Raw genomic sequence first — 17,463 nt, 5'->3', positions numbered from 1 at the left:
TTAAAGTTTTGCAAATCCTCAAACCTTGAAGAAGCGCCATAAGTTCTGCTTTATTATTAGAGCCAAAACCAACATGTGAAGCATAAGCCTGGACATGTCGTCCTGACTCGTTGCGAATTACCCCCCAATATCACATGAACCTGGATTGCCAAGACTGCTACCATTTGTATTTAATTTATGCCACCCCAATGGTGGCTTAGTCCACCTAACTACTCTGCAAGAAGGGACATTCAGGGCAACCGGTTTTATCCTCAAAGCCCAAGAATCATACCATCTCGATGAGACAACCATTTGGGCCGTTTAATCATCTGACAAAGAGAACCAAGCCATACACAAATAGAATGGACAATACTGTTATGGGACTCCATAATATCTTCCATCCAAGCTAGACATCTTCTCCTCCACAACCGCCAAGAAACAATGATGGGCATAATACCCACAATAACGCCCACCTGTGTAGATGCATTAGCTCGCCTGAACCAAATCCCTACATTCTGTTTCCAACCACTTCCAATAGGAATACCAAATATAGTGGCAAAAAAGGACCATATTTTTTTAGGGAAATCACCCTCAAATAACACATGATTCAAATCTTCAATATGACCTGCCATACAACAATCACATTTGGAAGCAGTAGAAATACCAAAACGTTGCAATCTATCATCCACACTCAAGGCCATATGCGAAGCCCTCCAAAAATGTATAGACATTTTTAATGAAATATATTTATTCCAAATCCAAGTATGCCAATCAAGAGAAGATCCCCTAACATGAATACATTTCCAGGCAGATTTAGTAGTAAACATACCTGTCTCCATCGGAGTCCAAATCAAAGCATCCTTTCCAGAATTAGGCCTTGATAATGAAATTAAAATCTTATCCACCTTCCCCCTACTAAACTTTCTAACATATCCACATCCCAACTGTCTAATAACCGACAATTTTTTATTTTAAGCAAAGGTGAGCCAATTGGGGACATATCATTTATAAGCGGGCCATTCTCCCTCCATTTATCATTCCAGAAATAAATATCACCTTCTCTAATATTCCACTTCGAATTATTCAACAACAATGGTATACAATTTGCAACCATTCTCCAAAATCTAGACCCTTTTGGGGCTTGAATTAAGCTCCAAGGTGTTGTGCCCACATGTTTTTCTTTGAAAAAGTTGGCCCATAAAGAATTACCTTGAATAAGATTCCACGCAAAACGCATATGCAAAGCTTTCTGACAGTCCTAAAGGGCCCGCAAACCAAGCCCCCCTTCTTCCACCGGATTGCAAATATATCTCCATGCCACCCATTTTCTTTTATCCCGCCCATCTGATTCTCCCCAAAAGAAAGAACTCATCAACTGGTGAATTTTGGAAATGATAACTTGAGGAACCTGTAAAACAGCAAATAGGTGAATTGTCATACTAGAAATAACATGTCGTAACAAAATGAGCTTTCCACCAGAAGATAGAAGCCTCATTTTCCAACCACTAATTTTTTGCCTCACTTTATTCAACATATCTTCTAAGTGAACCTGTTTAAGTTTTCCCAAAATAATCGGCACCCTCAAGTATTTGAAAGGAAAAGTCCCCTCTCTGAATCTCGTGCTCCGTAACAATCTACGCTTCCTTCTAAAGGAAATTTTATTCGAACAATATAATGCTGATTTCTGTATATTGATAGCCTGACCCGACCACCTCTCATATTGGCTCAAAATTTGCTGCAGGACTCTAACTGATCTTTGGCTACCATTGGAAAAAATCATGACATCATTAGCATACATCAAATGAGAAACAATAGGTGTACCACGGGCCTGTGAGAACAAGCCAAACTTATGCTCATGAACACTTCTTTGGATCAACCGGGATAAGACCTCTTGTTGTATGATAAATAAATAAGGTGACAGCGGATCACCTTGACGAAGACCTCAGCCTCCCGGAAAGAAGCCCTTAACTATACCATTCATCATTATCGAATACTAAGGACTAGAAATAAAAAAATGTACCAAATCACAAAATTGAGTAGAGAAACCAAACCTGCGCAAGACTTTGATTAGAAAGGCCCAGTCCACACGATCATAGGCTTTTGCCATATCTACTTTTAGCATAATATTACCCCCATGAATTCTTCTATTAATGGAGTGAACCATTTCCTGAGTGAGGCTAATGTTCTCAAAGATGCTTTTTCCAGGAATAAAAGCACCTTGCTCCAGAGAAATCAGGCGAGGCAATAAACCTGTTAAACGAGATACAATAATCTTGGAGCAAATTTTATAAAAAACAGAGCAAAGGCTAATGGGTCGGAACTTATCAAAACCTGTTGGCGACTCCACCTTTGGTATTAAAACCAAATATGAAGCCGTAAAATACTTGGGAAGATTCTTTGACACAAAAAATTCCTTCACTGCCCTCCAAATGTCACCTTTAACAATCTCCCAACAAGATGTATAAAAGCCCGACCCAAATCCATCTGGGCCCGGTGAACTCTGAGATGGAATAGAAGACACAGCCTCAAACACTTCCTCTATAGTGGGAGGACGAATGAGGGAGATATTTTCCTCCTCTGAAATGACAGGAGCAATATAATCTTCAAGACTAGGCTGCTCTCTGCAGGTGACTCCCCATGAAAAATAGAAGTGAAGTACTCTACTGCCCCTTGGTGAATACTTTCTGGCATCTCAAAAACCACCCCATTTGACCGCATATGTAGGACTTTTTTCCTTTTTTTATTAGCAAGGCAAGCATGATAGAATTTGGTATTCCGATCCCCCTCCATCTTCCATTTTAACTTAGTCATCTGAGCCAATCTCACCTCTTCCCGACGTCTCCAAAGAGCCAAATTTGAAACTGCCTCTTGTAATTCGTTCCCCAAATTGTCTTCCCAAGATATTTGCAATTGCTGCTCAATATTCTCAATCTGATTTTCAAGAGTCTCAATACGACTTAAAGTATGGCCAAAGACCTTTTTGTTCCATTCTCGAAGAGCCACCTTTGTCATTTTTAATTTTCTAATCAGATTATAGATAGCCGACCCATCCATATGGACCTCCCAAGCTGACCAAACACAATCTAAAAAATCATGATGGTCCACCCACATCTGTTGGAAACGGAACGAAGCAAGGCCATAGGAGAAAGGATCCTGCATAAGTTCAATAAACATGGGAGCATGATCTAAAGTCGAACACGGTAAATAAGAACAACAAGCATTAGGAAACAAAGCCAAGAAAGAACTATCCATGAGAGCGCAATCAAGGCGCGCCCAAGAACGAGCAAGCCCCATTCGTCCATTACACCAAGAAAAACCACTCCCTTTCGTCACCATCTCCATCAAACCTCCTTGATGAATCCAATTATTAAAATCCTCTATAGTCATTATAGTCCGAGGCCTACCACCTCTTCTTTCTGAATCATTCCGTATAATATTAAAATCACCCACAAACATACAAGAGTCGAAACCCATATTATTAATGCTAAGGTCCTCCCAAAGGAGCCGTCTCTCCGCCAACGTACACTTGGCATAAATAACAGTAAGCAAGAATGTGCTATTACCTTCTCCAACCATAATTGAAATAAATTGCATATCCATCCGAACAACATGCACCATATGAGTGTTTTTCCAAAAAATCCATATTTTACCCCCCTCACCCTCATTAGAAATAAAGTTGTCAAAATTCAGCCTTCAAGCCAATTGACGTGCACCCTCTTCATTTTGAAAAGGTTCCAAAAGAGCAACTATTTTTTGTTTCAATTTTCCAATCAACTTCTTTAATCTATTTTGAGAGGTGCCAACCCCCCTAATATTCCATACAAAGATGGACTCAATCATAGGTTAAGTTTAGAAACTCGGGCATGAGCCCGTGAAGAACTTCGCAATTTAACAAACATCTTCTTCTTATATTTTTTCTTACCTTCATTTGCCTCCGAATCCATAAGATCGTCTTTCTCTTGATTGAAAACTACTGCTTGAATCTCTGGCTTTGGCTCCGAAACTGCATTATCAATCTCAACTGATTCCTCATCTCTTGGATTTTCGGTTTCCTCTTCACCCACCCTCTCCGGTTGCACTTCAACCAAACCTGTCCCATCAAATTGCACCTCCAGGAGAGGCACATTCTGATCTGTGTTTATCATAGTCTGTTCCTCGAGATCACCACACATAACAGAATCCACATTTTCGGTCCTCCTCGCACTACCTCTGTTTTCTTCATTAGCAGTTTCCACACGTAGCAAATCCTGTACAGCCTCCGGTTCTATAACTTCCACTCCGTTTTCAACCTGGTTAGGCACCAACACATTATTATTTTGAGTTTCCACCATCCCCACAGGTTCATCACATATCGGAATCACCTCCATAGATGCAGACAACGGACATAATTCCACCGTAGTCCTCTCTTCCACTGGACCCGTTTGCTCCTTGCCGCTGCTCTGCATATGTTCCACACTAACAACAGACCTAATTATTTCCATTTCTTTTTCTTTCATTCCCTCTCCATTAACAGCAACTGGTTGCCCTTTCTCCTGCTTATCCTTCGTCCCTTTACGTCCATACCCGTGCTGCGCAGATTTTCCTCTGTATGTCCGAGTATTGTGTCCCTACATTTTACACGAATTGCAATATGCTAGGAGAGTCTCATAAATCACCTCTTGCTTGCGGCTAGATGGTAACCCTGGAGCCCCAATCCAGAAATGAGAAAGAAGAGGTTTTGCAGCATCAACTTCTACACATAAACGTGCTCCATCCGTACGTGTAGCACACCTGGTTGGGTTGTCACGCCGGATAAAATTCCCTATCGGCATCATGAGGATATTCAAGAAAGATTCTTGATAGAAGTTCGGAGGAAGACCTGGAAGATAAACCTAGACCGGCACTCTTGAAGGTTCTGCATCTTCATCAAAATCTGGGGACCACCGAAACGGACAGTAAAAGCTTCCATTAATTTCACACACCTCCCTCGATAACGCTTTCATGAAATCGGCTTCAGATATCATACGAACAAACACATTCCGAGGACGCCACATGGAAGATACAACCAGATTGGAAGAGAGTCCCCATCGGCTATGAATGAAAGATCGAACGGCATCCAACGAAGGTCTATGTTTCAGAAACTTCAGAACTACAGAGAATCGGAAAGGCTCCGCAGACCTTGCGATTTCTTCTTTGGTGAATTGAAAGAACACCTCACCATCAACTATCTTAGGAATCCTAGGAGCAAGAACCATCTCAGGGATGGGTTGCGGGACGGCAACCACCAGATCGGCAAAAGAGGGTCGACTGGAGCCACCCTCAATGGCTGCCATGCAGCCTCACGTAAACCAGGACACGACTGAAACCAGGAACCCTATTCCGTAGAGAGAAAAAGGGTAAAACTGTCTATTAATTCAATGTGGGGACTTGTTTGAATGGAATAGCCAAAAGTTAAATTCATCTCATATTCATCAAAAGTGTCTTTTAATTTTAACTAATCCATTGAGAAGAGCTTACCTAAGTTCTATTTTTCCCCTCTTCGTAATGGCCAATGGTGCTAATGGGAATGTATCATTTTCATAATCCGGTATGCAACAAAATGACAAATCATGTAGTTTTGTCACACTCGTTCGTTAATCAGAAAGAGAAAACTGATTATTTGCTGATGATTATTTCATGTTAAAATAATTAATTTTTTTTATCAAATTGAATATATTTTCATCACAAATAATTCATCATAAATGTTTATTATTTTTATAATATAAATTGTGTTAAAAGTATTTGTAAAAAGATTATATATATATATAAGTAAAGGACCGTGCTACAAGGATCAAGACTTTAATCGAAGAACTCGACCGATAAGTGTGAATGTACTTTTTTTTAAAATCTTTTTTCTTCTTTTTCTATAATCATATTTTATACATCTTTAAACATTTTTAGAAAATAAAAGAAAAACAGAAATGCTATAGACAGGGAAGTTGGCACAAGAATTGCACACACCTCCCACTGCCTCATTTTTTACGTGCGCAATTCCTGCACCAAAACACCTGCATCAATCATTTTTCAAAGAAAAAATATCAATTCACTAATATTCAATTACTTTTATTCTATCCATCACTTTTATCGATTTAACTAGTATTTTCTTTAAATAAATTCATAACTTGATATGATTGTAAATCTATTACTTTTTCTTTAAAATTATCTATTATTAGTAGACCTTATGCATGGATTGAAAGAGACAACATCTTTCAAGTGAAATGCAAAGTTGACTTTTGAAGTGTATTAATAAAAGTTAGTCTTACATAATTAGTTAAATGCAAATTAGTATGATAAATACATTATGAGAGTAGCTACCGACGATTCCTCTTGAGGAATTGTCCCAATTATTGTACTTGGTCTTATTCTTCTTTTTTTCATACGTTTAAGCATTTAAAAAAAAAATCACAATATTATTAAAAAAATATTACCTTTATCTTTAAATTAAAAAAATAATTGAATCAAAAACATGTCTCGAGACCACCTCTCAGTAGCGAAAACATTTTCCACATTATAAAGAACTTTCCTCGTTAGAACATCGTTTTGTGTTTTAGAAAAGCTGCTTAATTAGCGGGCGACAATGCCATGCACCCTTGTTACGCAATGCCCATGCGAAAGGAATTCTAATGAGTTTTAGATGCAATTCAAACCTACACATCTGACATCGTTGTGAACAGTACTTCCCATATTTGTGTTTTCTGTACACTTGACAGCAACTTCTTTAGTAACCACAACAGAGTGTGGACCCGACAAGTTTTTCTGTCCTCGGTTACAGAGACTTACAGGCTGTCTTCTTCTTCCTCTGATTTCTTACCACTCTGTAAAAATCTCATGTAAGAGTTTGGTAAAAGGTAGTTGAACTACCTGCAGTTTTTATTATTTTTGTAGTTTGATCTTTGGAAAGACCCTATGTTGCTAGTACGTACGGGATCTGAACGACGACAACCATTCACTGACTAAACCTACTCTCTGCTTCAATCTCATAATAAGTTAAAAAGGAAGACCAACATCTCTGAGAACTTCATGAGTCCCATACATGCCATTCTTCTCTTTTTTGCTAAAGATCTAAGGCTTATGCTACTATGGTTTTTTTGGTAAACATCTAAAGCTATCTTCATTATCATCGCCTGCCTGTATCTGCAGGCTGTTGCAAGAGTTAGAGAACACGTGAGCGTGAGAAATTATTACCATTCATTAAATCTTTGTTGGACAACTTGGACCCACATAATTTTTTTGGTCCAACATAATTTTTTCTTCATTAATTAAATCCCTGCTGCAAGGTTATCAGCACTTGTAAACTGTGCAATGTCACACAATTATTTTTAAAAATATGAATAAATATAAAATTTATATAAAAATAATATTAATTTTTTAATAATAAATTTTTTTCTTTTTTTAAACGATTACACAACACTTACATTCTTTATAATTATATATTATATTACTCAAATAATTTTAACAGCGAATGGCATTGAGTCCAAACTCCTGAGCTTCTCTCTTCATTGGGAGATTCTCAATAACTAACCAATTTTTAATGAGAAATATTATTTCGAATGATTTTTTATTTAAATAATTGACTTATGAAACGAGACCATTTGGTCTCAGCTTCACTAAAAATCTTTATTTTGATAAAGGTTTACATGGATGACAATCTGAGTGGCCCTACCTAATGAACACCCACACAAATAAACATCAACTCTGCCAAAGAAGGCCTTGGGTCTCACCAGGAACAAAGAAATTAAGCCAAGATGCCTTCCACATCGAACTACAACAAATAATTTTTTTTTTCAATAATTATTACAACAAATAAAATCAAATTAGCCGAGAGAAGTTGCTCCCATCTCACAAAAACTCACTTTTCAATGAACAAAATTTTAGCTACATCACTATAGATATAGGTCCATAAAGGAAACCACAGAGATGCTGGTGACAACGCCAGAAATCTAAAAATACATCATCCTCAGGAGACCATAAAGCACGTGGAACTCCATAAATTTAGACCGACATTACTTAAAAAACAAATCAAAGAATCGTATAATTTACCTGTATATTAGAATCCAACACAAAAGCAGTCCTTAGGCTCCTTTTGACGCCTAGGCTGGACTGCAGTCAGATCAGTAAAGCTTTGCCACATGGCATGCCCTGACTGGAGTATAATACACTTAGTAATCTATGAGGGCCCATAATTGAAATCCCAAAAATATTTAGAAAACCATATAGCTATCATGTATACCACAGCACATGCAAGAATCATTTGTTTCAGTTGTTGGACACTAAAGATAAGTGATTCTCCTTGTTAAAGAATTGCACGGGCTCTTCAAATCTTGTCCTCGGATCTGCAACAGCACGCTGCAAATCTGTTTGCACGGCCCGACCATCTTGCCAAACCCTATTTTCAAAGACGCATAGGCAACCCATAATTGTGGTACGTCCTAATCCGCCCGTCCCAACCTGCAGTCACAACCACAAGACCCCACATGTGGGGAGAACTGAACATGCTCTGGCAAGCACTCCTCAAGATTTTGTACTCGGATTTGCACATTGCAGGGGAAATAGTTATTGGACCTGAATTAGAAAGTTTCTCCTCAGGCCAAGTGGCAGATCCCTTTGGTAAAGACTCCAATAAAAAGCCACGGCCAAGAGAGAAAAAATCGGAAGAGAGACTCAAGTTTTCACTTGAATGCTCATCCAAGTTGCGGAGTTTCCACCCACTTTTTATGCTACTTCCCCGAAAATCTGCACTCAATCTTGGCGACAGAAGTGTTCCAGACATGGTTTGAATGCCAGTCCAAGGAATAGCAATGGATGCATTGTGGGACTGGAAACTCTCACTACACCAAACAGTCCTTGCTCGAGAAGAAGTCCTGTCCTGGTGTGTAAAGTTCCAGGTGTAGACATTTGAATCATCGCTTGCTGATACAATATGAGTTCCATCTAAGGTGAAAGAAGCAGACAACTGGCTTCCAGCATTTCGAATACCTAAAAATGGAGGACAAAAGAAGAATTAAGATTGAAAGTAACGCAAACTCATCTGCAAAATTATTGAAAATAAGTGTTTTCCAAGCAGCTAAAAGAACTTTTCAAACTGAAGAATAAAAAGAAGTGCAAGTTCGGCTAAAGACACAAAGCCTACCCTTGAATTTGCAAATGACATCAACTCCTGAAAGAATACGGACAACTGAATCAGCAGAAGTGACCATTACTTTGCTCGGGTCACTTGGGGAAAACTAACAAGTCAGGTTGTAATAATTAGGTTAGTATCGTAAGATAAATGAGTGAATATAGTAGGAATTATACGAAGAAAGTATGACCATAATTCAACAACCTGAAAGCCAGTTATCCTCTTTCCTGGTGACTTCTTTTTGCCCTGTAAACATATTTGAGCATCCAGTTGCAGACAAGTATCTGAAACCAAACAAAAACAAGATAAGCTAGCACTCAATGACGTCATCTTTTTCGAACCAGATAGAATACGTTGATTAATTGTGATACATCCATTTACATCGAGAGAACTATATTTTTGAGGTTATAAATTTTCAAAATGCACAATTCCGATAGAGCACCAATGTCCTGCAGTTAAAACCCCACCAAGAAGCATTTCAGCCTATGAATCCAATCAACCAATTCATCTTATCTGACACAGCCTTGAAAAAAAAAAAAAAATTGCCATGCATATACTGACCTGACTTCATGCAAGGCCAAAAGAGGGTATCTTCACCCTTTCCATACATAATTGGGATTACTGTAACATGTTTAATATTATGCTGGTCAGAAACTGTCTCAATATTCTCATCTCCCAATATTTTCAAGTTGAGCTCCATAACCTTTTCCCAAAAACATGCTTAACAAGAATAAATAAAGTCACTTTGTACGAGCCAATTTTGGTAATATAGAGTTTTTGTTGCATGGGACCCATCACAATGTCTAATGGATGTGAGATTTGTATGAATTTATAGATTGAGCCACTAATAGTGTGGGGTTGAATCAGTGTTGATTTGTTGTTCATTTTAAAACTTACGGTTAGTTTTGTAATGATGGATGGATAAAGAGTTTTTCACAACTCCAGTAGATCGAGGATATTTTAGTGAGTTGAGTCTAGCACTTCTAAGGAGCTTCGAAGCATCTTCGGTTTTTGTTTTTGTTTTTGTTTTTTTGTTTTTTTGTTTTTTTTCTTGAATCCAGGTTAGTCTATTATTGCTTTATTGGATCTGTAGTTTAATAATAAAATTAGAAGTCCAACTCCTAATAGGTCAAGAGATGGTTAACTAAGTCTTTATAAATAAGCTTGATGGGCTTTTCCGTGGGATCAAGGAATGCAGCTGAGCTTTTGATCTCTCGTTTGTTGTTTGCATATGACACTTCAATTGTCTGAGATGCAAATGCTGACCATCTCCAAAATAAGGTTTATGCTCTTATGATTTGAAGCCATTTCTGATTTAAAGATCACTCTGGCCAAATCTAAATTGCTCTCTGTTGATCTTAATGAGGGATGTTAATAGTTTTCCTAACGTTTGGTGTTCTAATGAAGCACGGGGGTTTATGGTACAGGTCTTTGGAATTTCATTAGAAAGGGCTGGGAGAGTTTTGCCGGCCATGTTAGTTATGATGTTGGAGAGGGATCTAGGATCCATTTCTGGCTTGACATTTGGTGTGGTGATCGAGCCCTCAATGGGGTGTTTCCAGCTATTTTTTGGTTGGCTTCAGATTGGTATGCCGCTGTATCTGATCTGCTTGTTCGCTCTAATGGCTCGCTTCAGTGGGATGTTTGCTTCACTAGAGCTGTTCAGGATTGGGAGATTGGCGAGGTTTCAGCTTTCATCAATTTTTTATACTCTTTGAGGCTTGATGGTAATGATGGGGATAAGGATGTTTGGAAGTCCAAGGGGAGCAAAAAGTTCACTGTTCACTCGTACTATAAGCTGTTAACTTCTCATGTGGAGGTCTCACGTGCCTTCCAAAGTTGCTTTTTCATATGGACTGCCTCTCTAGGAAAGATTTTGACATTGGACAATTTAAGAGGGTATTATAGTTATGGATTAATGTTTCATGTGTAAAAAGCATGGGGAAACTGTGGATTATTTACTTTTGCATTGTGAAGTGCCAAGGGCCTTGTGGGATGGCATTTTTTGTAGAATCAGCTTGGCTTGTGTGATGCCTTTGAGAGTGGTAGGTCTTCTTGCATGTGGGAACAGGCTTCATGGTTGTTCTCAAGTGGATGCGGTTTGGAAGATGGTTTCTTTGTGTCTTATGTGGTGCAACTTTTTTTGCACTCTTTATTGCCAAAAAAAGACAAGGAGCGTACTTTGGAGCAACTTTTTTGCAACTTTGTGGTGTCTTATGTGGTGCGTTTGGATGGAAAGGAATGAGCGGTGTTTTAACAATAAGGAGAATACTTTGGAGCAACTTTTTTTGCACTCTTTATTGCTTTGGTTTTCTACTTTAGCGATGAACATAGCTTCTGTTCATGATTTTCTGTTGTCGCTTTCTGTTAGAATGTATTTAGGTGTTTTCTTTGGTATAATTCCTGTGTACATGGGTTTTGCCTACACATTTATTTCTAATAAAATTACTTCTTATTAAAAAAAATAGTTTTCCTTAAAAGGTTCTCCCATGGAGACCCAAATAGGTCATGTGCAACAAGGCAACCTACCACCCTTGGTGGGAATAGATGCTAGTTTTATCAGCAGCACAAGATTGGAACATGGAGATCATTAGTTCATTTTGAATCGCTTGTATTTCATTCGGTTGAGATAGGGTGGTGAGGTCAACCTTTGTTAAGGCCCTACAAAACTTAGGGTGGTTGAAGTGAAATCATTCCACAATATTCCATCTTCCTATAATGGTCTCTCAATCCCATCAAAGACCATTTGGTTAAATAAGGACCTTTTGAGAGTGACATTCTTTGTGTAATCAACTATTTTAGAGAGGATTCTCACATTGGATAATTTTTTCTTAGATCAGTAGATGGTAGTTTTATTGATTAGAAATAGACATACCCCAAGTACACAAGATACATACAAGAGCAAAGCCTAGGCATGACTGACACATTGGACAATTTAAGGAAGAGGAAGATTATTATTATGGATTGTTGTTGGTGCACGTGTAGAAGAAATGGATCAGATTGATATCTTTTCTTGCATTGTGAGGTGGCTAGTGTTTTCTCAAAAAGCGTAGCATTGTGGAAGATTGTTCCCGCCTTGTTTGTTGTGATGCATTTGGAGAAAGAGAAAATATCAGAGTTTTGAAGATAGTGAGAAGACAGTGTATGAGCTCAAAGACTTCTTTGAAGGCCATTAACACTGGATCCTTGCTCATTTCAATTTTTCTATTTTTTATGCTCTTTTCTCTTTTTCTACCACAGTGTATCTAATGTATATGTCTTGTGTAGTAGGGCAACACCTCTTTTGAGCATAAATAAAGTTTAAATTATCAAAAAGAATATCATTGATTTTGCTCAAATGACAAATACTTGATTAATCTCTCCCTCCCTCCCTCCTTTTCTTCTACTTCTTCAGCACACTATTACCATTTACGTGAGTTCACATAGCCCCTGGACAGCAACAAATTTCTCTTCTTTTCTACTTTGAAAACCCCAAATTATATCCTTCTCCATATATTTCAGAATAAAAAATCCCACATACTTCCTCAACCAAACAGCTACCAAACAAGCCTTGGAATCCCAAACACACCGGCGGGTCTTATTCTATCTCAAACTTGGATTAGGAAGAGTGCCCTTAAAGTTCTGTCTGAAAATAGGTTTGATTTGCTTCACACATGAGAATTTCTACCAATTCTTCTTATATTCATCACAGCTCATTCTAGTCTCCGTCGAGATTACCAGACTTTGGGATGCTCGTACAGTGGCTTATAAAGCTGCTTACAAGTGCTTTCCAGTGGCTTAGGCTTGCTGAAGGATGGCCATAAGCTGGCTTTTTTGGAGCTTAGCCAAGGATAGTACCAGAAAGGGTACTATCGCCATCCAGAGTTTCCCAACTCTCCAAAGAAACCACTCTTATTCTTATTCTTCATGTATTCAAAACCCTAGTTCACAAATTTTCCTAACCTCAAATCCACACATTTACACAGACAGATTTCCTAAAGCATCCCATGTCTTGATCCCAACAATAAATGGGAAGTGAAACAATTGATTTAAAGCAGACAATGTATTTAAAATAATCACGACAGCCAACACGAACATTTTTAAGGCTCAAATCCTCTTGGGTGCAAACAATCTCTAAGGGCTATTAGACTAGAGGATTTTTCCCGTGAATTACCCGAAGTGCACTTGTGAAAAACTCCTTGCCGAGAGCCTGTGCAATCCCGAGATTAGTCGGGACGCTGTTCTCAGACACCCGGTGCCAATAAAAAAAAAACATGAATATTTTTACATGATGCCACTAATGCGACCTAAAAAATAAAAAATGCTAGAAATGTTAAGGTGAGCCTCTTGCTAATTGTTTGCTTGTATCTTTTAGATATACTAGCTCACCGCTGTGGTTTGTGTTGGTTACTCTATATTGGTGTGATCTCAGTTTGTTCTCCTATTTTAACCCTTCTTGTTTCCCGGAAACTCATGATGGATCACTAAAACAACTTAATGAGCAACATAAAATAAAAATAATAGAAATAATTAATAGTGCAACACTTCCTTAATCCAATATAGAGTCAACCACCCTGTCATGTAGTTGTTGACCAAAGCGTAAATAAGGGTTAACCAAATAAACTTCACATCTCATTTTTTGTGCAAACATTGTTTCTTTCTCTACCCACGGACTACAAAGCTTAATAAGCTGCAGAGATGAACAAAAATAAAAAAATCATTTCCACTTTTTTGGTATATCCAGGAAAAGAAAACGCATGTTTGTGTCTAGTTTTTTAAGCATTAGCATGTCTTGTGTAACATTTTACTGCAGTTAGCTATTTCTATTAGCATTTTCCCATCCAAGACATAAGACTAATAACCATATGTGTCATTATACACTATTGAGAGAGATTCATTTTGCTCAGAAAAGAGAGAAAAATTAAAAATTAGCCTGGTCATATACATACCAATGATATCATAAAAACGACAGTTCCCAGTCATGGTGCCCACAATTCCTCCCTGTAAAAGTCGATTGCTTGAGAATTTCATGTTAAATATTCACAGTGAAAAGTTAAGAGAACACAAAATATAATCTGTTACTTAGAGAGAGAGAGAGAGAGAGAGAGAGAGAGAGAGAGAACACAAAATTCATCAGACCTTTCCATCAGGCCGATGACACACAGCAGTGACTATCTCCCTGGTATCAATATAATCAACAACCTTACAGCCAACAGTTTCCCAGATGCGAACTTTTCCATCAATTGAACCGCTTATGAAGTAATCATCATCCACAGGGTTAAAATCAACACATGTTACTGCATCAATCATAGAAATAAAAGGATCAGTGTGAATGATTCAAACCAAAATGGGAGAACAGACTGAGATCACACCAATATAGATAGCTAACACCTGCAAATCACAGCAGCATGGAAGATGACTCCTACATGCCTACTGTGGTGCATTTAGCAGGAAAGGAATGACCGGAACTTCAAATATAAGGAGCACTCAATGGAAGAACTCAGAAGTTTCTCTTTCAACACTTTATTTCTTTTGTATAGGTAAAGTAAAGTTTTATTAATAGAAGAGAATAGGCATAGCCCAAGTACATGGGAGTTATACAAAGAGAACGCCTATCTACCTCTTTCAACACTTTATTTCTCTGGGTAATTGCTATGGATTTCAATCGGCTTAGCTTTCTTGATCTACTTGTATCTATTTTTTCATAACTTATTTTCTTGTATCTATTTTTAACTAGATGTTCTTGTATAAATCCTGTGTACTTAGGCTCGCCTATTGCTCTAAACGTATTAACAAACCACAACGTTAAACAAGTACATGTAAAAGATAGTATTAAACAATCAGCAAGACACTCACCATAATTATTATGAGAAAAGATCCGTAGGCATCTGTCACATCCCACTTGCCATAGACGAACCGTCCTATCAACAGAGGAGGACAGCAGAAACTGTGGCAACCATAAAAAAGATGAAAAAGGCTTTAATGTTCACAAGTTCAGGAATCCAATATGATAGCAATGTAACAACAGATGATGAAGAAGTCCAAGTATACTTGCATAATTCCAAATCATACTAACCCCTTTTGTGGACCATGAGAGATCTAAGACGTCTCCACTATGTCCTTGGAACTCATGTAGAGGCTTCTCTAATATCTGGAAGACCTTTGGTGGGAAAATGACACAAACAGAATCTGATGATTTCCTCAATTTCTCCATCTTTCCTAGTTTTCCTCTATCCATCTCAAGAGGAGCCAATTCAGAAAGATTATTCATTGTGAAGTATACACACGAAGGATCCATTTCTGGAAAATTGAAGTTGTCTGATCTCTCATTTTCAATCACCTTCCACACACGAACAATTCTATCTTCCCCTGCGCTTGCCAAGTACTGCCCATCAGGACTGAACTTCATCGTCAATATTGATCCTTCATGTGCTAAAAATTCCTGTCCAGCAAAAAGGGAAGACAGTTCCTTGGAACGCTTTCTACAAGGATGAACCCGAACTCTTCGCATCCCCATCTCTAATGTTGGTTCCAGATCACGAGGATTTAAAGCAGCAGTATCAACAATACAGGCTGCTGCACCTAGTGTCCTTAGCCAATCCCTCTTAACTTTCTTTTTTGCATTAACTAGATACCTTGCCTCATCAACTTCTCTCCGCAAGTGCTGCTGAACCAAAGGAGATGGCCCAAAAATTCTCTGAAATTCTTCAAAACTCACAGATCGATTGGAATGCACTTCACGTAGTCTGCTAAGCATTCCATTGCGATCCAATTCATCCACAAGGAACTCGGTTCCATCATCCAAATTCCTGATTGTACACATAATACTATCTTCTGGATCACCATTTTCTAACTTCTGTGACACTTCATCTGACATGGTACACTTACTTAATGGACACCCTTGCTCAAAACCTGAAGTTCTCAGTACCGCCCCACTGTTTTCCAGGACTCTGTCAATGCCCATTTCAATTCTGTGGCCTGGTTCACCGCCCAAATCCTCTCTCATAACCGAATCCCAATCTAAGCTTAAGCCCATCCATTTTAAGAGTCTACGTCGGCGCTCTTGTACACTTTCCGGGTTCTTAGTCCAATTCTCATCCCAAAAACTACCCAAAACACTATCTATGTGCCCAATACCGGAGCTACTGTCCTCGGAGAAATCCAGTCCCCAATCCGATACAGAAGAGATCTCCTCGCGTGAATCATAAAATTGATCATCTTCCTCTTCAGAGCAACTCCCCATATTTTGCTTTCAACCCATTATAACCTAATTCCCGCCAAGAATAGGAAAAACTAAAATTTAGACTCGCAATTGTGTTCTAAATTCAGTATATGGAACAAATGTTTTCAAAATAAAACAAGAAAAAAACTAAAAGCTAAAAACCTAACACCACCCAGACTCTCGACTCCGTGAATTGGAGAACATAATTTCCCCAGCATAGGTCTCTTGCAGCAATCTAATATTTTCAGCAGAAAAATATGACCAAACTACGGAGACTAAATCGAATCAAAGCATAGCATTCAACTCAAAAGATTGTTTATCAAATCAAATCCGCAAAAGATTGTTTTGGAGAAAACACAGAAATCACCCCAACTACAATTGCAACCAAAAAGGGAGAGTTTATCTCACCATGGTCACGATGAAATCTCGGTCAAACCCCAGAATCCAATAGGGATTTCCACTTTTGCTTCGCAATACACACACTCTCTCTCGCTGCCCTCATCCACAGAAGTTCCCACTAGGGGAGGCAAAGAATGGTAGAAAACACTATAAACTAAGATCAAACAGATAAAATATCTGATAAGAATAAAAAACAAACCAAAAAAAGAGGGTGAACTCTGCCTCGATATGAGCGTTGGTACGAAGAAGAGGCACGGCCCGAGGGGCGAGAGTGGAAGTTGCCTCTCGTTTCAGCGCTCGCACCTCTCTCTCTCTCTCTCTCTCTCTATCTCTCTGTTCGATTCGTAAATGGGTAGCACTTGTCCTTGTTCGTACTTGGTTTGGGTGCCGACGACTTCATAATTACGATTGTACCACCTACTTTTGGTTGGGCCAACGGAGTGCAAGCGTCACTGTCCCCAATGAAAACTAGCCACAACATATTATAATATTTTTCATATATTTGTTAATATTTATTAAAATAATATATTTTAAGTGAATTTATATAAAATTAAACTTATAATATATATATTACATAAATTGTGAATTTGGGGTAATGGGATATTAATGTGCTTTATCTATGAATTATCAAAATTTGTGAATTTTTATATGAAACTATCACTTCTGTAAATTTACACCATGCTCAGAGACTGTATCATGTGTCACATTTTTCATTTATTTTACATCAAAAATGCACTTTTCCTACACA

The 17,463-nt window shown here is 38.2% G+C and overlaps 1 protein-coding gene across 3 annotated transcripts; it reads right to left on the bottom strand.

Moving 5' to 3' along the window:
* Window positions 1-7,836: 7,836 nt before the first annotated feature.
* LOC122281414 lies at window positions 7,837-17,073 on the bottom strand. 3 transcript variants are annotated; one of them, XM_043092865.1, is made up of 8 exons: window positions 16,725-17,073; window positions 15,171-16,361; window positions 14,951-15,041; window positions 14,234-14,391; window positions 14,044-14,095; window positions 9,320-9,399; window positions 9,128-9,221; window positions 7,837-8,973 (listed from the first exon to the last, which is right to left on the bottom strand). In XM_043092865.1, the coding sequence occupies exons 2-8, from the start codon at window positions 16,335-16,337 to the stop codon at window positions 8,390-8,392; spliced, it is 2,226 nt and encodes a 741-aa protein (XP_042948799.1). In that variant the 5' UTR covers window positions 16,338-16,361; window positions 16,725-17,073; the 3' UTR covers window positions 7,837-8,389. The 3 variants fall into 3 exon arrangements, with proteins under 3 accessions (XP_042948799.1, XP_042948800.1, XP_042948801.1); XM_043092866.1 differs by having other exon boundaries at window positions 16,915-17,073; XM_043092867.1 differs by having other exon boundaries at window positions 16,938-17,070.
* Between the last annotated feature and the right edge of the window lie 390 nt (window positions 17,074-17,463).

This window comes from Carya illinoinensis, chromosome 11 (genome assembly GCF_018687715.1).
Source record: "Carya illinoinensis cultivar Pawnee chromosome 11, C.illinoinensisPawnee_v1, whole genome shotgun sequence".
NCBI lineage: Eukaryota > Viridiplantae > Streptophyta > Magnoliopsida > Fagales > Juglandaceae > Carya > Carya illinoinensis.
The sequence above is the reverse complement of the archived record's forward strand: the minus strand, read 5'-3'. Positions and strand labels throughout refer to the sequence as shown.

Bases quoted from the DNA above. Each gene is read 5' to 3' on its own strand.
- LOC122281414 (XM_043092865.1), bottom strand. From the start codon at position 16,337: ATGGGGAGTTGCTCTGAAGAGGAAGATGATCAATTTTATGATTCACGC. The intron at 14,392-14,950 runs GTGAGTGTCTTG...TGATTGATGCAG, and splicing joins CTTTTCTCATAATAATTATG to TAACATGTGTTGATTTTAAC. The intron at 9,222-9,319 runs GTTGTTGAATTA...CTGACTTGTTAG, and splicing joins AGAGGATAACTGGCTTTCAG to TTTTCCCCAAGTGACCCGAG.